The sequence below is a fragment of the Pituophis catenifer genome, unplaced genomic scaffold, assembly GCF_029215685.1.
Source record: "Pituophis catenifer annectens isolate HBS135680 unplaced genomic scaffold, rPitCat1.0.hap2 SCAF_2, whole genome shotgun sequence".
In the NCBI taxonomy this organism is placed as follows: Eukaryota; Metazoa; Chordata; class Lepidosauria; order Squamata; family Colubridae; genus Pituophis; species Pituophis catenifer.
Window position 1 is genome coordinate 192,179,772 of NW_027256882.1, and position 24,409 is coordinate 192,204,180.

Genomic DNA, 24,409 nt, shown 5'->3' on the forward strand with positions numbered 1-24,409 from the left:
AATTTAAACAGGTTTTTTCCCTCTAGCCATCAGCTGGGACTCAGGAGGCAGCAATAGATTGGGAGTGGGTGGGGTAAGCGAACGGCCGGCGATCCAACAGAGCAGAGAGTGAGGGTGAGTGAAGGCATGGGGGGGGGCGAGAGAGGGCTTTGGTGACCCCTGTGAAATGGCCGTTTGACCCCCAAAGGGGTCGCAACCCCCAGGTTGAGAACCACTGCTGTAGAGTCCTTGATGCTCTCTAAGCTTGGTTATTTGCTTATATGTTAATTACTTTGCATTGCAATTTGCAATGTAAAAACTATAACATGTAGTTTGAGAAAAGAAATGATGGTGACTCCAGACTTGTGGATCTATCATCAAATAGTAACTTTCATTCAAAGTGAACCTACTCTTTAAATCTCCAAAGAAGAGTTGGAGTTAGAAGAACATGACTGTCATTGGTTTATATATGCATATAATTTAAAGAAAGATTTAAACTAGACCAAAAAAAGTTTTGGGTTTGACCTTGCAAAAAAAAATACATTAGAAATTTTATTGTGTGCTAATGATGAGCATGTTATTGCCAAGATTTATAAACTGTTATTGAAATTGAATTTGGAGAATGGATATGTGAAGTGAGGCAGGATTCAATGGGCAAAGAATATAGGGTATGATATAATGCTTGAACAATGGGAACAAATATGGACGAAGGGTTTAAAATTTACATTGACTTATAACTTAAAATAATTTTTTAATAAAATGATGTACTATTGGTATTTAACACCTGATAAATTGTCAAAGATGTATAAAGGCACACATGTAAATGTAAGGAAGGATATTTCTATTATCTTTGGTGGAGTTGTGACAAAGCAAAGAAATACTGGGGTAAATTTCATATTGTAATTCCACAGATTATTAAAATGAATATACATATTAAACCAGACCTAGGTTTAATGGACAAAGAGTTTGACAAAAAATGAAACTTTGTTGACAGAAGCAGAAATGCTTTATAAACAATGGAAGGATATATTAATTCCCATAGTGGAGAAATTGATGGAACTAGCAGAGATGCTTTAAAAAGAAGAATACATCTAATTTTGTTTCTATCTGGAAACTGCTTATGGATTTTGTGCTTAAGATGGAAAAAAATAAACTTTAATTTTGGGATTTACCAATTAGACAAGTTTTTTTTTAAAAAAAATAGAAATGACTACTATACTACTATCCAAAGTAAAAAGCTGAGGCTGTAACAATATTATGTTTATTCTACTTCACTAAAAAGAGTAAGAGGTTAATGCTTGTTTTTCTTTCTTTCCCCTTTCCCCTACTTCTCTCTTTCCCTTTTTCCTCATCCTTATTTTTCCACTATTTTAGTTTCATTGGTATTTTATACCCTAATGAGTTCAATAAAATTATATTTAAAAAAAGATTGCTAACCATTACTTAGAACTCTTTAAATGCTCCATCTAAAGACTCAACATTATGAAGAATACCTACTTACAGCTGGTATTAACAAAAGGCACAAACATTGCGTCCTCTGAGGTGGTAAACCAGTACATCTTATTCCTTCCTTTGTGATGTAATAATTTCTCTTGATTGCTGATTTCTGAGCAGATATTTTAAGTTTTCCTCTTTTGCATTTTCTTTCCATACAAAGAAAATTGGCATGGTAAAAGTGACCTTCAGGGTCAAGGATACTACACTGCTTTGGGCTGACACAGTAATATGTGTGTTGACAGATCTATTTCACCAGCTGTGCAGCAAGTTATGAGCAAATCAGCTTATAGCTAATTCTTCTTTGGCTAGCTGATTACCTTGATAAATTTTTATTTTTCCATGTAATTATTTATTTCCTTTGCACTTCAGAAAGCAGCAGATAGTTCCAGAGTAAGTTATCACAAGTAAAGTAAAAGAGATTTCCTCTTCTATTTCCCTCCCCCCTCTAAGATCCTTTCTAACTCTGTTATTCTGCATTTTTTATTTCTACTTCTCTGCAACAATTCTTGAAATAGTGTTCCATACCTTTCTGATTTTAAAATGACGTAACTTCATGCTTAGCAAATTTTCTGTCTTACTTTCCAATCTATTAGGTTGGATTCTTCTCTTTGATGATTTGTGTTCCTCTTTTTTGTTAACTGATTTTGACTTCATAACAAGAGCTAAAAAAAATTTCCTGCCTCTGCCTGCAAACTCTGTTCTGGTTTCATTTCTGATTTGTGTCCCTGTACTTAAATCAACATATTTTATATCCAAGGAGAGAGGAACATTTTTTCCCTCTTTAAGCAACTTAGGCAACCCTGTTTCGTAGTCCAACGCTGACCTGTCAGACTTCCTTAAGGACATTTAAGGATGGAAAGAGTACTTCCATTCCTAATAGCCAGTAAAAAAAAATAATTGCTATTTAAAGTAAGAGGGAAAGGGCAATACGTATGCAGCTCCAGAGGCTATTATAGGGGCACAAATGAAACCCAAGCACAGCCTTCTCCTTGGTAAATGTGTTGTAGGAACTGATATCCTAAATATGACTCATGCTGGCAAAGAGATCTCTCTCACTCATACAGAGAAGGGATATACAGTTCTGCTGACAACTATTCAGCTTCATGATAGGACAAACCCTTCAAGTCAACGGCTAAGCTACTACTTTTTTTGGTCATGTACATAATCAATCCTTTCGTTTAGATTATCACCAAAATGCTTTCAGTAGCATGAAATCTTGAGTGTGAACCAGGAATGTAACATGGGAATCATTCTTAACATTCCATGTTTTTTGGTGGCTGATTGTATGGGGAAAGTTGCTACCACACAGTTAAATATAAATATATTATAAATAAAACAAAATGTTTACCTTAAACATGATGGAGGAACTTGCAAAGTGGATTCACTGATTTTTGAAGATTTGTTTGGGTGGGGTGAATGTGGAGAGATGGCAATTCGAACTCTACATTTTAAAATAAAAGGAAAAATAACACCATGAAGGATGTGGTACAATATTAATAGAAGCATTCTTAAAACATTTGCTTGTATTTTGCAGATTACATTTGCAAAAACATTTGCAGATTAACAGCAACAGTACTTAGACTTATGTACCACTTCATGGTGCTTTACAGCCCACTCTAAATGGTTTACAGACTCAGCCTATTTCCCCAACAATCTGGGTCCTCATTTTACTCACCTCAGAAGGATGGAAGGCTGAGTCAACCCTGAACTGGTCAGGATCTAACTCTTGGCTGTGGACAGAGTTAGCCTGCAATACTGCATTCTAACCACTGTACCACCACGGCTCTATTATGAAGATGTATATCTTCCTAATAATTGTTTATAGCAAATTTAACTAATTTGTTTGAGATTTTATCACCATCTAAAGACTATTATTTATCAGCCATTTAAATATGTGACTGATTGATTAGATAAATTGAATTATATCTGCTTACAGAACTTGAACAATAGATACCCTTGAGAAACCCCATTCATGTTTAGAAGGAAAGAACTAACTAGTTGTCAAATAATGGTTGTTCCTTGTATAAAGATGTTTTAAAGCAAAAACTGTACATTGATTAATGCTGCTTTAATGGGTTGGTCTTCTTGCAACTGATAAAATCTTTAATCTTTAAATCCATAAGTCTAGCAAGTAACTCTCTCTCCCCCCCATCTCACACACCACACACACACACACACACACACACACACACACACACACACACACATTTTATAGTTCTCTTCTAAAATGGTTATTGTGGAATAGTTGAAATATACCCATCATACAGCGCAGTATAATGTCAGAGATTAATTTCTTCAGTAAGGCCAGAGGAAATGGTCTGAAATTCAATTTGGCACTTTCTCTTTTGCTTTTCCAATAAATGAACCTTGATCATTAACCCAGGCCCCTGGAGGTAATCTGACTTTCAGAGAACTATAAAAAGTTGTAAGCAAGCAAACTTTGGTTCACTCAAATGGATTGTTATGCTGGCACTTGGCTCTGTTCTAACCATGGATTGCTTTCCACTACTTGCATTGCTACTTGTTGCACTACTTGCAACAAGAGTTCCTGTACACTGGTCTGAAGGTTGACAAACATGGTGTGAGTTTAATAACAAAATAACATCCTATGACCAGAACTGATCCTGAGTTAGTAATGTTCAGGGATTCCTTCCACAGCCCAGCGTTCCCCTAGATTCAATTCACATCACTAACAGATTGCTGAAGTAATCCTCTGTTATTTATACCCACTAGCCTTGCAGTGAAGGATATGAGAGGTTCTTCCACGCCTCTAATAACAGCATTTTTCCCAATATTCTGGCTTTTCAAACAATCAAATAAAATATTTATTATTGTCATAGATCAGTATTATTAACATGGGATAGAGTCATTAAAAGTAAAGCACAGAGCAAGAGTAAAAAAAAATCAAAAAAGTTAGAAGATATAAACAATATACAAATTAGAAATTAAATGTATGTATGAACAAAATTCCCTTCTCAGCTTTATGGGTAGTCGGAATTCTCCCCAATCTCAGGGCCTCTAGCAGAAGCCTGGGAGTTTGAGGGTTCTGGGCTTAGCTTGTTCCCAGCACTGCAATCTTTTGGACAGAGAGCTCTGACGTCATTTCTTTGATCTATTCGAGCCACTCTCCCAGCATAGGGGATCACAGCCCCAAGTGCTCCTACTGCCATTGGGACCAGTTTGGTGTTTACTATCCACATCTTCTTCAATTCCTTTTTCAGCCCTGATATTTCATTAGTTTCACCTTTTCCTTCTTTCTAACGTTGCTGTCTCTTGGCACCTCTATATCCATCACTGCTGTACTTCTGGTCTACTATCAAGATGCCTAGTTGATTGTCCAGCTCTCCTCTGTCTTGCATTCATTATATTCATATCAGAGCATGTGAGTCATCTGCACTCTCACCCCATCTCTGGTTTATCCATGGGGCCTGGTGATGCAGCTCTTGGATCTTATGACAAATGCCTGGGAGTTCAAAGTACCTGCCTCTTTCACCCCATTTTCACATCGTAATAGGGAAGGACATGTTGGCAACACCACATCTGCAGGTTGTCCTGTCCTAAAAAAAAGAGTCATGGGGTACCTTCAAGAGCCTGGTTCTTGAGAGGTTGTTGGTGTCCATCTACCTTATTTCTTTATTGTCCCTGCATCCTTGTTTAGTGCCAAAATAACTGCCAGTAGAAACATCAAGCATCTGCTTATTGAAGGAGGACTTGCCTGATGGTCACCCACCATCATGAGTGGATCAATTGCAACACAAGAAATCAATCCCTCTTAATGGAGAGTCTCTTTAGTCATCAAGTATCTGTACTTGATATGAGACCTTGAAAGTTGCAGCTTCTGCACACAAGCTTGACAATGCTTGTATTATTAGTTAATTGAGTTCATGCATCATGTTAAGCCATTGTTTAGTCATGGCTTATTGAACAAACGATAAACATGGTAGGATGCAAATAACACACTATGCCCAAACCAGAGAGGTCTCAATGTGCCACCTCCAGCAACTTCCTTCATTTCCCTTGAAAGAAAACAACATAAAAATACCAAGTGAAATGCCCCATGAAGGCACCAGTGTTGCCAACCTTTCCTTCAGCTTGAAAAACTGTGCCCCGGAACATGGTTTTCAATATTGCTCTGCCTGAATTGATATGGTCTGGAGAGCTCAGGGGTAGTAGAATTGATGATCAGCAGTTGTGGGAACTGTAGCCAGATGGAGGTGGATGAGCAAAGAGGATCTGGGGTGGTTCATCAATCAGGCCTTCAATTGGCTGCTATACTGAGACTTTTCCCAGCTCCTGAATCCCAAGCAGCAGCAGCAGCAATAGCTCCATACTAGCAGTTGTTGGGAAGAGAAGGGTGAGGCTCCCCAAGTGCATCCAGTAGCCCTGGGAGACCCTAGAAGGCTGGACAAGAGATGAGTTGAAGGCTTGATCCACACCTCCTATCGATCCAAAATGATAAAGAAGGCTCCTCCTTCCAGGAGAATGTTGCATTTTTTAATTTATTCATAAGTCTCCTAACCTTTCCAACTTCATGTCTTTGCATGGACTCTGGTTAAGTTTAGACACAGCCCACATGCAGGCTTTGAAGATGTAGCAGCAGCAACACCAGGGAAGTCCAGATGTTGTGCTGGTATTTGCAGTTGCCTCTGTGTTACCCCCACTCAAATTGTTAGAAGGAGAAGAGGGGGATTGGCTACTTTGGCAAGTACTTCTTAATGTCTCCCTTAGATTTGGAGAGGTTCCCCAGTGACCAGGCTAAGTCTCTGCATCTGTTTTTGCATGAAGAGTCTAGGGATCCCATTAAAAGTTTCTCCAATATCTAATGAGATGAAATGTCCAGGGCTTAATTATTTGGCTATCACACCCAACTCTCTGGGGGTGGCCACCTTGAGCCCAACAGGAGGGCCAGGCAATTAACAGTTGCAGCAAACCAACAACTACACACCATCTCCTGGTAGTCCCACTTCATGGTGAAAAGGAGAACCTGCTGGCCTCAAGGGAATCATTCAGCCCCCAAGAAAGGTCCCTGAAGGTGGAAGACCAGAAGACCAGAATAATAACATAGGGAATGATCATGTTTTCTGTATCCACCAAAACAAATGAGTTGAACAATAACAAAATAAAAGAAGGGTGGCCTCTTAGTGAAAGGGGTCACCTGTCTCCCACTCCCCGCCTTCACATAACAGTCCTTAAAGGCCCTGGTCCAAGCCACATCTACCCCTGAAGGACACGGCCATTCTTTGAGCCCCTCTGGCAACTCCATTTCCCACAAGGATGGCAACCACCAGATGAGCTGTGTCAGCTGGCCTCTCCACTTGAGGAGTTGTTCTCACGAACAAGGCTGGCTCGGCCTTTCTTTTCTTTTTTTGCTACCAGTCTGAAAGTGATTTTTGTACTATACATGTCTCCTCCACATATCCAAAGCTTTCAGCCAAGTGAGCATGTACAAAGATAGAGCAATAGATCGTTACAGATTTAAGTAAGTAGAATTATAGAATAGAAGCCATTTAGATGTGTGTATGTGTGTGTGTTCAGTGCACAGCATTTCTATACCCTGACACACTCCATTAAATTTATAAATTTAAGTTAATATTTGTGTCCCCCCTCCCTCCATCTTGCCCCTGGCCAAGAAGAGATTGCAGTCTCACATTCCTACTGGGAAATGGTGCCTGGGAGGTGTGAGGTCTGCAAGCAGATGAGGGGGAAAGGAAATGGATGAGGCTGGGGGTGACCAGGAGATGACAACTGGGAAACTGAGGCAGGATCATATTGATACCTTACAGGCAGTTTTCTGTGCAGGGAACAGCATAAATGTCACTTGCAGCCCTTTCTGGTTCCCCCTCTCTTACTCAAATTACATGTTTTTACTCACTTGCATGCAGAACCTCTAGAATGAGTGCAGTGGCTGGAGACTCACACTTTCATTGTCACACTTGTGAGAAGTGATTTAAACCCTTTGCCAAAGAAAAGCAGGAAGGATCTGGGAACACCTCTTGGATCTAATCCCCCCATTGGTCTTTGGCACAGTGAATAGCAGCCTTCTTTGGGAGGCCTACAACAACTTGCCACAGGCAACTCACCATGGGCAACTTGCCATGGCTTAACTCACCACAGGACAAGAATTACACTAATATTTTATTTTATTTTATTTTAATTTGATTTATATGCCACCCTTCTCCGGAGACTCAGGGCGGCTTACAATGCGTTAAGCAATATTGAAGAAAGAGTGGAACAGAATCATTAAAGATAGGAAGAAGGAACAAAACGAAAAATGAATGACAAAAATTAAAATATTTTTAAAATTATTTTAAATAATTAAATGTATTGTTGAATTGTCCTGCAGCAAGTTGTCCCGTGGCTAGTTGCCTGTGGTGAGTGGGCTGTGGCGAGTTTGCTGCCATGAGTTGTCCCATTCCATCTCTGAGGCTCCATAGCTGCTAGCCACCCCAACCTTTGCAAAGAAGTCTTTCCACATAAAATAATTATTTGCATTTGTAGTTATTTTTAAAATTATTTGCTGGTACTTTTCTTGAAGTCTTCCTTCCTTCCTTCCTTCCTTCCTTCCTTCCTTCCTTCCTTCCTTCCTTCCTTCCTTCCTTCCTTCCTTCCTTCCTTCCTTCCTTGCCTAGAGTTGAGAACTCCCAAGTTTCATTAAGAGCTAAGAGGTCACCTTAACTTTAAAATCTGGTTCTGGAGTGATATTGCAACATCTATGGAAAGGCCACTAGCACTGAAGTGGTTCATAGTTCCTATCACTATCATGAGCATTATCCAAGCCTAATTTTGTTTTAGTACATGAGAAAAGTCACACCTTGGTTTGCTGTTCTCTTCTCAACAGAAGGATTTTGCTCTGCAATTGTTTTCTTTTTAAACATCTATTTCTTTTTCATGATCAAATCCCTTCCCATCCTCCATTAAAAGTGTGTAAAGTTTCTCCAATTTCTAATGAGTTTAAATATCCAGGGCTTAATTACCTGGCTATCATACCCAACTCTCTGGCGGTGGCCACCAGGTCCAGCAGTCCTAAGGAAGGCCAAGCAATTAACTCTTGCAACAAACCAACAACCACATACTGTCTCTTGGCAGTCCCACTTAATGGAAGAAGAGAACTTGCTGGCCTCCAAGGAGCTGCCAAGACAGGTCCCTGATGGTGGAGGACCAGAAGAATAACATCTTGGTTTCTGCATTCATCAAAATAAATGAAAAAGTGGAGTAAAGTAGAAAGGTATTACTAAAGCTGCCTTGATTTGCAGCTGGGTTAGGCATCGGGGGTGTCACACAAATTGTCTTTCTCTTATTGTGTAGGCTATAGAAGATTCACAAAAAAGTTTCTCACCCTCCTGGGACAATTGAGATCAATTGAGGGTACTATTTGCCAGTTTGTGGTTCCCAAGTTTCATTGCCTAGAGTTGAGAGAACATTTTAAGTTTAAAATTCCAAGCCAAATCTAATTCTTGAGTGGTATTGCAACATCTATGGAAAGGCCACCAACACTGGAGTGGTTCATAGTTCCTATCACTACCATGAGCAATGCAAACCTATTTTTGTTTTAGCACATGGAAAAGTCATATTTGGACTTGCTATTCTTGACTGTGCTCTAGAACTGTTTTTCTTTTCAAGATCAAATCCCTTCCCATGCTCTTCTTGTTTAAATTGCAACCACAACTGCATCCAAACTTCTCTGCAGTTGTGGGGGACCCACTCACACCAAATCCTACTGAGATTCAGGGGAGTCCAAAAGAGTTTGGGGGATTTTCCAGCCACAGCTAGTCCTTGACTTACAACGGTCACTTAGTGGTCTTTCAAAATGACGACAGACCACCAAAAATACTTGCAACCTAGTTCCGAAGTTCCAGTGCTGGCCTCCACCCCTGTGTTGATGTGACTGCATTTTGGGTGTTTGGCAACCAGCCCACATTCATGGCTATTTTCAGTGTCTCACAGTCATGTGAGTGATCTTGTTATAGGGGATATAGATATGGAACCCTTGTCATGGTCAGATCACTCACTCCTTCGTCTGGACCTTCGTACCGCTACACCCCGCCGCAGGGAGGCGGACCCAATTAGATGGGTCCGCCCCAGGCGCCTGTTGGATCCTGATAGGTTCCAGACGGAGCTTGGGCCAATTCCTGATGATCTGGCACACGACTCGGCCGAGGACCTAGTAGCTGCCTGGGACCGGGCAGCTGGTGGGGCCTTGGATCGAGTCGTGCCTTTGCGGCCTCTGACCCGGTGTCGATCCCTCGCGGCTCCTTGGTTCACCGAGGAGCTGAGGGAGATGAAACGCCGGAAAAGACGCCTAGAGAGCAGTTGGAGGGCCAGTCGCGCTGAATCTGACCGAACACTGGTAAGGTCGCATATTAAGACCTACCTAGTGGCGATAAAGACGGCAAAGTTCAATTACTTTTCCGCCTCTATTGCGTCATCAGGGAAACGTCCGGCTGCCCTGTTCAGGGTAACCCGCTCCCTGCTCCACCTGGGAGCGCGGGAGGATCCCTTGGAAGGCAGGGCGGAGGATTTCGGACAATACCTGCATGACAAAATCACTCAGATCCGGGGGGACTTGGACTCTGACTGGGTAGATCAGGGCAGGGTGACGAGGAATAGTCTTGAGAATGTTATCTGGGAGGAGTTTGATGCTGTGACTCCCGATGATGTGGACAGGATTTTGGGGAGACTTAGTGCGGCCACATGTTTACTGGACCCGTGTCCCTCCTGGTTGGTACTGGCCTCCCGGGAGGTTACACGAGGCTGGCTCCAGGGTGTTATCAACGCTTCGTTGAGTGAGGGTTACTTCCCCGCGGCCTTGAAAGAGGTGGTGGTGAGGCCTCTCCTCAAGAAGCCGTCCCTGGATCCGGCAATATTGGCCAACTATCGTCCTGTCTCCAACCTTCGCTTCCTGGCGAAGGTTGTTGAGAGTGTGGTCGCGCGACAGTTCCCGCAATTCCTGGAGGAAACATCCTATCTGGATCCGTTCCAGTCTGGTTTCAGGCCTGGGCACAGCACGGAAACGGCATTGGTCGCGTTGGTTGATGATCTCTGGAGGGCTCGGGACAGGGGTTGCTCCTCTGTTCTGGTCCTGTTAGACCTCTCAGCGGCTTTTGATACCATCAACCATGGTATCATGCTGCACCGGTTGGAAGAGTTGGGGATGGGGGGGCACCGTGTTACGGTGGTTCTCCTCCTTTCTCTCCGACCGGTCGCAGTTCGTGTTGGCAGGGGGGCAGAGGTCGACCTCGAGGCCTCTTATATGTGGAGTGCCTCAGGGGTCGGTCCTCTCGCCCCTCCTGTTCAACATTTATGTGAAGCCGCTGGGCGAGATCATCCGTGGCTTTGGGGTGAGATACCATCAGTACGCTGATGATACTCAGCTGTACATCTCCACCCCAGGCCACCCCAACGATGCCCTTGAAGTGATGTCCCAGTGCCTGGAGGCTGTACGGATCTGGATGGGGAGGAACAGGCTCAAGCTCAACCCTTCCAAGACTGAGTGGCTGTGGTTCCCGGCATCCCGATATGGTCAGTTGACTCCATCACTGACTATTGGGGGCGAGTCTTTGGCCCCCACAGAGAGGGCTCGCAATCTGGGAGTCCTCCTGGATACGCAGCTGTCCTTGGAGGAACATCTGACGGCTGTAACCAGGGGGACCTTTTATCAGGTTCGCCTGATCCGCCAGTTGCGGCCCTTTCTTGATCGGGATTCCTTGTGCACAGTCACTCATGCCCTCGTAACCTCTCGCCTTGATTACTGCAATGCTCTCTACATGGGGCTCCCCTTGAGGAGCACCCGGAGGCTCCAACTGGTCCAGAACGCAGCAGCGCGGGTAGTGACGGGAGCAGCGTGGCGCTCCCATGTAACACCGCTCCTGCGTGAACTGCACTGGCTCCCGGTGGTCTTCCGGGTGCGCTTCAAGGTGTTGGTTATCACCTTTAAAGCGCTCCATGGCATAGGGCCTAGCTATCTTTGAGACCGCCTACTGCCACCGACGACCTCCCACCGACCCGTGCGCTCCCACAGAGAGGGCCTCCTCAGGGTGCCATCAGCCAAACAATGCAGGCTGGTGACCCCCAGGGGGAGGGCCTTCTCTGTGGGGGCACCCACCCTCTGGAATCAGTTGCCCCCTGAGATAAGGAGAATCCATGACCTCAGTGCCTTCCACCGTGCCCTTAAAACTTTCTTTTTTCAACAAGCCGGGCTGGCTTAATTTCTTTTTAAGGGTTTTTTAATTGTTTTGTTTTGTTTATCGTTTTAATTAATGGGGCCAAATCTATATATATTTTTAAATGTGTTTTAATATTTGTATTTGATGTTTTTATTTGGCTGTTCACCGCCCTGAGTCCTCAGGGAGAAGGGCGGTATACAAATTCAAAAATAAAAATAAAATAAAAAAATGTGACTGCAATTTATGATATTTTTGCTAAAAACTGGTGTTTACTTCTGGTTTTCAACAAAAATGTGCAATAGTGAACAATGGTTTTGCTTAATGATAACTACGTCCTTGTTACGACTGCTGCATTCGCTTAATTGCTGCAAAAATAGTTATAGAATTAGGTCGATCACATGGGTGACCTTCTTTATGACTATCATGTCTTATGACCAAAATTCATTACGGTCATAAGTGAAGGACTACCTGTACCAATCTTGGTTTCTTTGTGGGATATGATGATGATCTATGAATCTGATGCAATTACTTCTTTGTTTTACCAAAATAAATAAACAAATCCAACAAAAACTGAAAACCATAATTCTAAAGCATCAAGATCTGAAAATCAAGGATTATGGCATAAACCTTTCATGCTTGTCCCAGTGATTATCAGCACACCAGGTGCCATACCAAAAAACCTTGGGCAGCACTTCGAAAATCTGCATTGACAAAATTTCTTTCTATCAAAAGGTCACCCTGCTTTGGATCCACACATACGGTATACTGCTTCAATTTGATTATAACTTCCCTGGAATTTTAAAAGAACTCGAAAAGAAGGAAAGCCAACAGCAGATAAAGAACAGGCAGGTTTGATTTATGTAAATAACAACACTACCACAAAAAACATTCATGAAAAAATACAAAATTGCAGCTATCCAAGAAACAAAACAAGAAGCAGAAAAAAGAGAAAAATGAAAAGTATGTGTATGTCACATATTAATCAAGCAAATTTATACAAACAGAAAAATTAAACAATTATGTTTCTATAACATTACAAAGTATAAAATCTTTATTATAAAACTGCTAGATTTAGGCACAAATTAAACAAGCTCTAGTTTAGGGTTCTAAGATCCCACCCCACAGTTTTTAGAAATCTATGTGGCATTTTATATGTACTGTAATCTATGAAAGAGATCAGATCAGATAAATTATAAATATGTAATCAGTAAATCATTAGAAATTATTGCCTATTTTTCACTTTAAATACCTTGTTAAATAATTAGATCTCTCTTTCTCTGTATGTGTCAGCATTCCAGAAAAACCCCAACTCCAAGTAAAGACGCGGAAGCAAGCATTTTCCAAAGTTCTCTTTACTAGAATAGGCAAACTGGCACATCTGGGAAAACCCGAATCTGAAAAGCCTGGATTTTCCTTCAGTAAGTCAAAGCTTCCAAAACCATCCCCTTTTCCCCCCAGTCGGTCACATGCTCCAATCAATGTCCGCTCCATCTCGATCCAGCTCCCTGACCACTCCTTCTCCAGATGCTGGATCGCCCTGACCTTGACCGACAGGAAGAATGCTATTATGTCTACTAACAACCCCTCTCCTTAATCCCCCCTCCTACTTTCCCACAGACGAGAAGGTGGCAGCATTGGAGCTTCTGGCCTAATATGGCTTCCAAAGTTGACAGTATGTGGAGGTGGGGCGGGTATATGTTTTCAATTTTGGGGCAACCTGTTTTGGTACATAACCTTGGTGAGACTTTCTGGGTAACTTTTTAACAAGGGGCTTCAAACTTTAGATAGCTCAGAGCCTCACCCAGTCTAAGTCTGGCACTGTAAAAAGAGCATTTTTAGATCAGTAAATAAAATTACCTTTCCAAAATGGTTAAATTACATGTGTCATAAATTCAATTCTTAATATCAAGAATATTATTATTTCCTAATTACTCAAAGGAATTTTATCAGGGCTCCAAGCCTGCTAGAACCATAACTCCTCAAAAACAGTCAGATTCTAATATTTTGGGAGGCAGCTGAACACAATATTAAGATATTTAACATCAGAGCAATTCCACATCGATCTACTTTTGGACATTATTATTGTTTGTGAACAACCTTATCCATTTTGCAGAACCTGCTCAGCCTCTTGGTAGACAAAGAAGGCGGGTGGAGAATGTGCAGTGGAGGAGGACACATTTCTAAGCAGGGGGGCTTATCCAGCGTACTTTGTGGTGCTGATGAGGCTAAGATATTTATCCTCTTCCACCTTTGCATCCTCCCAATTCATAGGATCTCTGGAACTTTGGGTTCCCAGCCTCCTTGGGACATGTGATAGGAAGAAACAGGGAGCTTCACAGAGTCCTAGGGCTTAGACTTCCTTCCCTCCTGGGCAAGTGACTGGATTTTGTGCCTGGATTTCCTAAATCCCTTTCAGTAGAAACTTAGGCCTGAGACTGTGTGGGGACAATTCCTTCCTAGGCTTGGAGACCTTAGCAAGGGGGCTTTGGAGTTCCAGACTTCTTTATCAGGGGAGGTTAGAGGTACTGTATAGGAAAGGAAAGGAAATGACTGTGGAACTAGGCAGGTGAAACGTGGGACTGGGCAGTTCTGTCTTTTTGGGTTGGGTGCTTGGAGTAATTACACCAAACCTTTCCCAAGGGGTGAAGGAAGGAAAATATTGTCTCATTTTTATGCTGCTTTCCTGTACTCACATATCTGAAGAGATCATAACAAAGCTGCCTTGAGTATAAAGGAGAGTAAAAAAATTGATCCTGAATAAATCCATAAATGAAAGAGTGGCATAAAACCAAGACTTTTGACAAGAGAACATCCCTGCAATATGTGAGACAGTTTCAAAAATGGACATTAATGGGACACCAACCACATGTGTTTCAGAAGGTTTGAAGTGCTTAGTCAATTACTCCTTTCCACCTGGCCCTGTTCTGGGGTGGTGGGAGACCCTCTAATATAATTTCCTTATCTTCCAAGGTGAAAAGACAGAATGGTCAGGAGTGAGGTGGCCAATTGAGTGGACCTGGGTGAACAACCTTCCCAGAAGATTCTGCTAAAAAGGTTTTTGCTTTCCAAGGGGTTGCACCCAGACCCAGGGGAATTATGGGAGTGCTACATCCCATTTCAATGGGTTTAAGCAAAAGAATGATTTGCCCCCAAAATATTTTTTAGGTCTTATCGATGCTTGAGTTTGCAAGCCAAGCCACCATTTAATTGCCACTGTTCCCTGCTGGCTTGTAAAACCCTTTGAGGTTTTGGAAATAGCAGCATAAATAGTTCAGCAAGAAGTGCCAGCCAACATTTCTGCAGAAGGGACCAAGCTGGCTTGCTAATTCGGTAAGTTAAGTGACTGACTTTGTGGGGTGGAGTTTTAGCAACAGAGTTCAGATCTCCACAGAATAGAGGGTGGGGTGGCGAGTATTGGAGTGATGGGTCTCCTTTGAAAGTGCAGGGATCCTGACCAGCTTCTGTTTGCACAAAGGCACTGCCCAGCTGGGTCTTGCTGCCATGGCACGTTGCCCAGGTTGACTGCCTTGCTCCCTGCTCTGGGTTCTTTTGTGGTGCTGGAGAGGAGAAACTGCTACAGGTCTCAAAGGGACAAAGTGATCTGGGGCAGCACTCGAAGGCTGGCTGTCCTCTGAAGAAGCAGGTCTGCAGTCTTAGAGCCAGTTTACTGAACAGACCATCGCCAGATATTTTCAAGGAAGGGACTCCTCAAGATGTTCAAAACCAGGGAATTATGGCATGAATTCATTCATATAGTCTTTCATTTTGGGTTATAGTTATGAATACTGTTGCAATATTTTCAGGATCAGACTCAATAAATTTAGCAAGAGTTAAAGATTTAAATATATCTTCTTTTATTTACATTAGGCATTCTATATTCACTGAATATTCACAGATAGAAGCAAGGAAGTGGGTGCATACAGCTCCTTATATATACAATGGGTGGAGCTAGATATGGGAGTGGTGAATTATGAATACATTAAGAAGTGAAGAATAAGTTAACCCCTGATGCCCCGTTCATATACTATTTACACATTAGAGAATAAGGCATTTACATCTGACAAATCCCCCTCTAAATGCCGATTCGTTATGCAACACCAATTACATTCAGATTCAGGACAGTACAAAACATACAACTTAGAAGTTAAATATTTATGCTGCTTAGAAGGTAAAGGTTTTGTCAATATGTCAGCTAATTGTTCTGAAGTTTCACAATGCACTGCTTTAATAAATCCATCCTGAGATAATTGTCTCACATGTTTAAATTTTATATCTATGTGTCTGGACCTTTGTCCAATGGCGTCAGATCTAGATATTTCAATAGCTGCCTTATTGTCTTCATGCATAACAAAAGGCAAAGCAGGTTTTTTCCAAACATCTGAAATCAAATCATTAAACCATACAAGGTTATTTGCAGCTTTAGATAAACAAACATATTCTGCTTCTGTCGTTGAAGTGGCCACTAATTCTTGTTTACCAGTGTACCAGTAAACTGGACAGTCATTTAAGAGGAATATATAACCAGATGTACTCTTTCTACATGAGATGTCTCCAGCCCAGTCCGCATCTGCGTAACATGTAAGCTTTGGTTCTTTATTATCGTTAGGTTCCAACATTAAACAAAAGTCTAGTGTATTTTTCAGATATCTTAATATTCTTTTAACAGCTTCCCAGTGGTACATTGTTGGCTTGCTGACATGTCTGGATAATAAATTGAGGGGTAAAGCGATATCTGGTCTTGTCCAATTAGATATATAAAGAAGTGAACCTATGACTGATCTATAAAATGTGTTATCTTTGAATTCAGGGGATGATTCATCAGCATTTCTTAGAAAATCAGTCTGCATAGGAGTATCACAAGGTTTGGCATCACTTAGATTGCATTTGTTTAAGAGCTCTATGATCTTATCTCTCTGAGTAAGTTTGAATCCTCTTTTAGTCTTATTAATTTGAACACCAAGATATTTGTTTACTTTGCCTAAAGATTTCAATGAGAAATGTTCACTTAGCTTAGTCACAAAAGTTTCTCTTCTCTCTTTATGTTTTCCTTTGTATAAAATGTCATCCACATAGATCAATACAAATTCTATATAATCATCACCCTTTTTGACAAAGAAACAGTTATCAGCAGTGGTGGCATTAAAGTCCATGGTTTTAAGTACTTTTACTAAACAATCATACCATCGTTTACCAGATTGTTTTAACCCGTATAAACTCTTGTTTAACAACCAAGTCTCATTCTTGTTTGTGTATTGACTGTGAGGTGCTCTTACATATATTTCCTTATCTAGTTTTGCGTGTAGATACGCAGTCTGTATGTCATATTGGAATACATCGAGATTGAGTGCTGATGCTACCACTAGAGCTGTTTTGACACTCTCAGTTCTTACTGTGGGGGAATACGTGTCAGTATAGTCCTCCGGATATTTCTGTGCATAACCTTGTGCAACTAGTCTAGCTTTGTATAGGGTATTGCCTCCCTCTAAGTTCTTAATTTTATATATCCACCTGGTACCAATAATTGTTTTATCTTTTGGTGCAACTGCAGGTGTAAATACATTTAATCCTTGTAAGCTTTCCATCTCTTTTTTCATTGCTAATTCCCATTTTTCCTTTTCTTTACGAGGGAGCTTTAACACTTCCTCATATGTATTAGGTGTCGTTGACTCACCATCCATATGCATTATATAATCCTTGTATTTATTAGGCATCTGATTTCTGGTGTTTCTAATTGTTTTTTCAGGTTTACTATTGTTATCATGCAAATATCTTGCTTCCTTTTTTGTTAGTGTGTCTGTCTTTATTTTGTGTTGGCTATTTATCCATGTTTTGTTTTTGTTTTTATGTTTGTTGATATTTTGTTTTTCTATAGTCCCTTTCTCTTGAGGTTTTGTATCTTTGTTGTTACTTGGAAATATTTCATTAAGATGTATTTCAGACCAGTTGGCCTGTTCATGGAACACAGCTGTTCTGGAGACTATAAATTTGTTATTATTATCAATGAATCTGTACCCTTTAGTGCCTGTCTCATATCCCATAAATCTGAGTCTTCTGGACACGTTCTCTCCCTTTCTTCTTAATTGCTTAGGTATGTGTACGTCTGCAGTGACTCCAAATATGTGCATGTGTGCCAATTTTGGTTTCCTATTATACATCACTTCATATGGTGTCTTATTTACAATGCTGGACCAGGTTCTATTCTGTGTGTAATTGGAATAATGTAGGGCTTCTGACCAGAATTGTTTGCTTAAGCCAGCATCTTCCAATGTGCATCTAATCATGGTTTGTAATGTTGAGTTCTTTCTCTCTACAATCCCGTTCTGGAACGCAGAAAATGGACTAGACGTGTAATGTAACATTCCTCTGTCCTTTAACCATTGGGAGAATTCTTTAGACATGAATTCACATCCCCTATCTGTCATGATTTGTTTTATTTTGATATTGTGTTGTGTTTCTATGCGTTTATAAAATTCTTTAAATTTTTGAAAGGTTTCATCTTTGTGTTTTAATGTATAAACAAATCCATAGCGGCTATAATCGTCTACTATGGTCAAGAAGTAACGTTTTCTATAAGTGATTGATGGAGTTAGTGGACCAACTAAGTCCATGTGTACTAAATCAAAAATTTTGTTGGTTGATCTAGTAGATTTTCTTGGCCTGGGGCTAGTTTTTAGTTTTGTGGATTTACATACTGAGCATTCCAAATAGTTTTCACAATTTTTTATTTTAACACCTTCTGCGTGTTCAGTCATTTTTTGTACTACAGGAAAACTGGCATGTCCTAACTTCCTATGTAAGATGTGAGCACACTCATCATGAATTGGCTTACCTATTTTTGGTTTTTTTTCATTGTGTGCATCTTTGTGATCATGAGATATTTTACATTCATCATTGTCACTGTTGCTAATGTTTCCATCATCTACTTCAATACAATCTTCCATATTTGAATCAATGTTATGCAACCATTTTTCCTTTGTTATCAGATAAGGTAGGCCTCCTTTAATCATTACAGTGCCTATATCTATTTTATTTTTCTCCAAAGTCGCCTTTCCTTTAGAAAAAACAATGTTAATATCAGAATCTCTACTTAGTTTTATGGCACTTAGTATGTTATGAGGTATTTCAGGTATTAGCAATACCCCCTCTATTTTTCCTAGACCAGGCAAGGTTACATTCCCTCTACCTAATACTTGAACCTTTTCTTGGTTAGCTACCTTTATTACAAATTTATCTTCTACAAATGAAGACAATATATTTTTGTTATTAGTGGTGTGATTAGTTGCTCCAGAATCAATAAGCCAATTATTGTTCTCATTCTGCTGTATGTTAGTGTTGTCTTGTTTATTTAGTCCATTCAGTGAACCAGATTTTCTATCCTTTGAATTATCTCTGCCCCCTCTATTCTCTTTGTAATTTGGTGGGCTTCTATATCTATGTCTATCAATGGAAGACTGTCTATAATTGTATTTGTTTCTATATTCAGACCTATGTCTTTCTTTTGAAGTTTTGGGGCAATCTCTTCTATTGTGTTCCCTGGATCCACAGTTATGACATTTAAATGTTTCATTATATTTTTCTTGGAAAGCTACTTTCCTATATGGTTTGTGTTCTATGTGTTTGTTAGAACGATCCCTTCTTGAATTGTCTTCTGCTATTAATTTATTGGATAGACTTTCTATGGATAAGTATCCTAGATTGATTGTGTCTAAATGTGACATATAATTGTCCCATGATGGATCAAGTGAGTTGATAATAACACTTTTCATTGTTTGGTCTGAAATCACCTCCCCCCTTAAATGCAGTTCAGCTCTTATTTTGTTTAAAGATATTAAGTGCTCACTTATGGAAACCCCTGGTTTTATCCTAGATGAAAAGAAATCTTTAGACATCCTTGTGGTGGTAGCTACACTGTCACTGTGAAACAAATTGAACATGCATTGAATAATTTCTGAAACAGTCAGATTTTGCTTAATGCTGTGATACATTGCAGGAGATACACTAGATATTAATAAGAAAAATGCTCTATGGTGTAAACAGTCTATTTTTAGAGTCCAAGGTCTTTTTGGGGGACTAGTGATAAAAAACAGTAAGTTTTCCTTCATAAAGACAACCTGGAGCTGCTGATACCATTCTTGTAAATTAATGCCATCTATCCTTAGCTTTGGGAAGTCACTGGGTAAATTTCCGACATTATTAGGTCCATTACTTACAACCTGAGGCAGTCCGTGGTCTCGTAAATGCAGAAAGTCACAAAACGGCGTGGGGATGCTCGCAACGAGCCTGCATGGTCTTCTCGTCAATTCATGTCTTCCCGGACCGTCTGCGTAGTCTTGCGCATGCGCGTTGTCCATTTCTTCCCTGGAGTCGTCGTGAGAGGTTCTCCTCGTTGCGGCTCGCTCGCTCTGCTCCTCCTCAGACGAATCGGTCTCTGGCTCGATCTTGGGAGTCCTGACGATGGTGGCTGCTCTTCCTCTTCTTTTGAGTGCGTTGGTGCTTGCTTCGGTCTGTGGCGTGGGACGGTATCGGCAGGGCTCTCTGGGTTCGGGCGTCGGCGCTCTCGTAGTCAGGATGGGAGCGGGCAGGTCTTGAGGCATTGGCTTGCTCGTTCGCTTCTTCGTTAGCTTTTTAGTAATTCTTAGTTTTGGTCCAAATGCAGCAAAAAGCGTTTTCATTGCTGATTTTATTTGATTGTTTGTTGAATCACCTTCACTTTCTGATTCTGATTCTTCTGAGGTGTTTGAATCTTCTTTTTCGTTTTCGTTGTCTGATAATGTTTTTCGCGCCAGAAATTTTGAATTGAGTTTTCTGATTGGCTCTGCTTCGCTCACCCTGGAGGTCTGTTGAAACCAAGATGGCTGCCATTCAAAATTTCGCGCGGGATCACCGTTTTTCTTCTTCACAATAATTTTTTCTGCAGTCATATCACTCACTATTTTTGGGTCTTTTGATTTTTCATTAGTGATGTGCTTCTCTCTCGCTGCTCCGCTGTTCTTCAGCATATCTTGGAGTTTCGCGATGAGGCTTTCATCATTCTTCTGGCTCTTCAATAGTTTTAATATCTCTGACCTGAGTTCGTTATTCTCTATTTCGATTTCCTCCTGATCATCATTTTCATCTATTATTTCTTCGTCTTCAGTGGTGTATTCTTCGGATTCTCTCGAAATCGCGTTTGTGGATTCGTTGATTATTTCTTGTTCTGTTTCCATTTCTTTGCTGTATGCCCTGGTGTTGGGCCTATCTTTCTTAGACATTTTTAAGTATTTATTGAGTCAATTAACCATCCTCTGCTACCAGCTTGTTGCAATATTTTCAGGATCAGACTCAATAAATTTAGCAAGAGTTAAAGATTTAAATATATCTTCTTTTATTTACATTAGGCATTCTATATTCACTGAATATTCACAGATAGAAGCAAGGAAGTGGGTGCATACAGCTCCTTATATATACAATGGGTGGAGCTAGATATGGGAGTGGTGAATTATGAATACATTAAGAAGTGAAGAATAAGTTAACCCCTGATGCCCCGTTCATATACTATTTACACATTAGAGAATAAGGCATTTACATCTGACAAATACAATATGTTTTTTAGAAAAATTTGGCTCTCACTTTTAGGTGCCTCTGAGTTTCTTAACTAAGTTTCCTCCTAAAAAGTTTTACTGTAATATAAAAAAACACCTTCTGAAGAAGAAGCAGGCTAATGTCTGCCTACTTGGTTGCTTCCAGGACTGGCACCCAGAGATCCCAACAGGAAGCCCATGGATTGAACTCAGCCTCCTTTTCAAAGGGTTAGGAGAAGTCCCTCCTTCTTTGTAACCTTATTGGGGTAAGGTATGGGGCATGTCATGGTCCTTCACTTAATTTCTTCCCTGCCTCGTGTGGGTCTCTGTGTCTATTTAGCAGCCAGAAAATTGGCATAAGAGTCCATTTGTTACAAGACTCTTTTGTGGAGTGTTTGATGGACAATGAGGGCATAAGGACTGTTAACAATACACTTCCTTGAGGTGGTAATCAATACCTGGATTTAGAGTTATGGGCAGCTCAGCAGAGTATCAGGGCAAGAGTTTCTAAGTGGATTCTGAACAGAAAAGGTTTATTTGACGTTGACTTCCTTTCTGTTAATTTAATGTCTGGGAATGTTTGGATACATCTCCACCTTTGGAATCTCTGGAAGATTCTGTTGTCTGAATCTTATCTGAGTGGCCACAAAGGGATTCAGATTCCCAGGTTGTCTTCTCCTGCCTTCAGCTTTAGTGCAGGAACTGAGTGCGAAGAGGGCAAAGAGAAGCCTCCTGATTCAGCACTTAATATAGGTGAATGTGAGGCCAGGCACCGGAAATTCTTCTTTATTCGCCTCTCCTTAACTCCCAGCAAGATGCGGTTACCAAATTGAGTAGATGGTAGACTCATTGATGGAAGGATATGGAGATACATGGAAGGCCACAAAGGTCTGGCTTTTGCCCCAGGAATTACTGGGGTTCGTGGAAATTGGGTGTGGTTGTATGTGATAGGTATGTGGCATATGGATTTTCGTGGCCTGGCCTGGCCTGACTGTCTGCTCTTCTGCTGGCATGTCAGCAAACAGAGAGGGAAAAGGGGAGAAGAAGCTCAGTTGAAGGGTAGCTAACAAACTAGCCAGGATTGTCTGATTCAAAATTGGAAAGAGGGAAAAGGAGAGAAGGTAACACAGAACTGGCAGAGGAGAAAAATTGTAGAGTGAAGTTAAGTTAAATGAGAGCACAGAGCAGTCATCTGCTCCTGACTGGAGAAAAAGAAGAAAGGTCCATAGGTGGCTTCCCTGAAGAAAGGAAGCAAAGACCCAGAGAAATGACACCTTCACCAAAGATGAGAAGGAAGGAAGGAAAGGTCCATTGGTCATTGGTGAAGCCTTGGTCTCTGCAGAAGAATTGGGCAGAAAACCCTGAGAGAGGTTCTCACCAATGGATAATTAGCAAGTGTTTCTCTGAAGGTTTCCAGGAGAAGTCAAACCTTTGGGCAAGAGAGCCAAATCCCAGCCCGTGGCTTTCTTTTCACTCTCCCTCAATTAGCCCAGAAAAGGGCTTATTGAGAAAATAGGGATTCTCCATAGAGATGGAGAAAAAGGACGGCAGTAGGGGAGATAGAGAGGGATAGTCTCCTGGGGAAGTTAGGAGGAAACCAGTCACCACATGAAGCCTGGAAATGTGTATACCTGTTGTAAATACTTCTTGTAAATCACTTCGCTGCAAAGAGCAAAAAGCATAAGAGCCTCCACTGTCTGATTGTCTGTGTCCATTGCCACCCTTGCAAAGGAAAATTGACCTCCAGTTCAAAAAGAAACCCATCATACTTATCAAGGTGGTTACTGAGATTTGGGGATTTTTTTTCTTTTAAATTTCTTTTTATTGTTGTAATATGTTTTTATTATGGTTTGCAGCCCAGAGGTCTGTTGGTGGTATAAATTTGTTAAACAAAGAAATAAATAATACTTTATGCATTGATGTTTCCAACTGCAGGAGTGATGGTCTGCCCTAAGGTGTGCAGATGATATGATTCCTGCTTTCTACAATGCCTGTCTCAGCCCATCTACCTTCTTTCTCATGGGTGTACCTCAGCTGGAAGCGGTCCATGTATGGCTGTCCATCCCCTTTGGCTCCATGTATGTCATGGCCGTACTGGGGAATTGCACCATCCTCTTTATCATCAAGGAAGAGCCAAGTCTCCACCAGCCCATGTATCTCTTCCTTTCTATGCTGGCCGTAACTGATTTGGTGCTTTCCTCCTCCACACTGCCCAAAATGCTAGCCATCTTCTGGTTCGAAAACAAGGAGATTGGCTTCCACTCATGTCTCCTCCAGATGTTCACCATCCATTCTTTTGCCACAGTTGAATCAGGGATTTTTCTGGCTATGGCATATGACCGTTATGTGGCGATATGTACCCCCTTGAGACACAAGGCTATCTTAACCCCTTCAACTGTTGCTAAGATTGGGGTGGCTGCTGTTCTGAGGGGCTTCTTTTACATCTCACCCCTTCCTTTGCTTGTAAGAAGACTGACTCACTACCGCACCAATATCATTGCACACTCTTATTGTGAGCACATGGCTGTGGTGATGCTCTCCTGTGAGGATACCTCCATCAGCAACATCTATGGTGTGACAATTGACTTTGTGATACTTATCATTGACTCCCTGGGCATCGGTGTATCTTATGTTTTCATCCTCCGAGCAGTGATGAATTTGGACACAGCAGAAGCCCGATTAAAATCTTTTAGCACTTGTAGCTCCCATATTTGTGCCATTTTAGCTTTCTACATCCCCATAGCAGTCTCCTCCTTGATCCATAGGTTTGGCCACCAGGTGTCTCCTCCAACTCATATCCTTTTGGCCAACTTCTATCTCATCTTTCCTCCTGTTTTAAATCCCATTGTTTACACTGTCCGGACCCAAGTAATGCAGAGGAAGTTAGTCAAGATGCTATTCTGGGCTCAGAGACCAACTAGAGGTCTTTTCTAAGCTTTTCAGAAACAGATTTTTTAAATGTGTAATGAGTCTATTGAATTAATATCAACCTGAGCAGTCCAGATGGGAATGTCAATGTCCTGACACAAGCCTGAAGGTTATTTGGGTTTGCATGGGGAGGAACGGGTTCAGCCCTGACTAGATCAAGTAGCTGAGATTATTTGGATCCCCTGGAGTTGGAGATCTGGGCACTTATCATCTTTGGTCTTGTGTGGGGTGATACTTCCCCATCAACACTGCATACAACTTAGGGATTCTCCTGGATGAGCC

General features: G+C 41.2%; 1 protein-coding gene across 1 annotated transcript; it reads left to right on the plus strand.

The window, feature by feature from the left end:
• The first annotated feature begins 23,167 nt into the window (after positions 1-23,167).
• LOC139311010 (olfactory receptor 52M1-like) lies at positions 23,168-24,133 on the plus strand. The gene has a single exon (XM_070935328.1). It carries the CDS (start codon positions 23,168-23,170, stop codon positions 24,131-24,133), a length of 966 nt encoding a protein of 321 aa, XP_070791429.1.
• Positions 24,134-24,409: the final 276 nt, after the last annotated feature.

What these genes read in the sequence shown, in the direction of transcription:
- LOC139311010 (XM_070935328.1), top strand. Translation starts at nt 23,168, where the DNA reads ATGATTCCTGCTTTCTACAATGCCTGTCTCAGCCCATCTACCTTCTTT.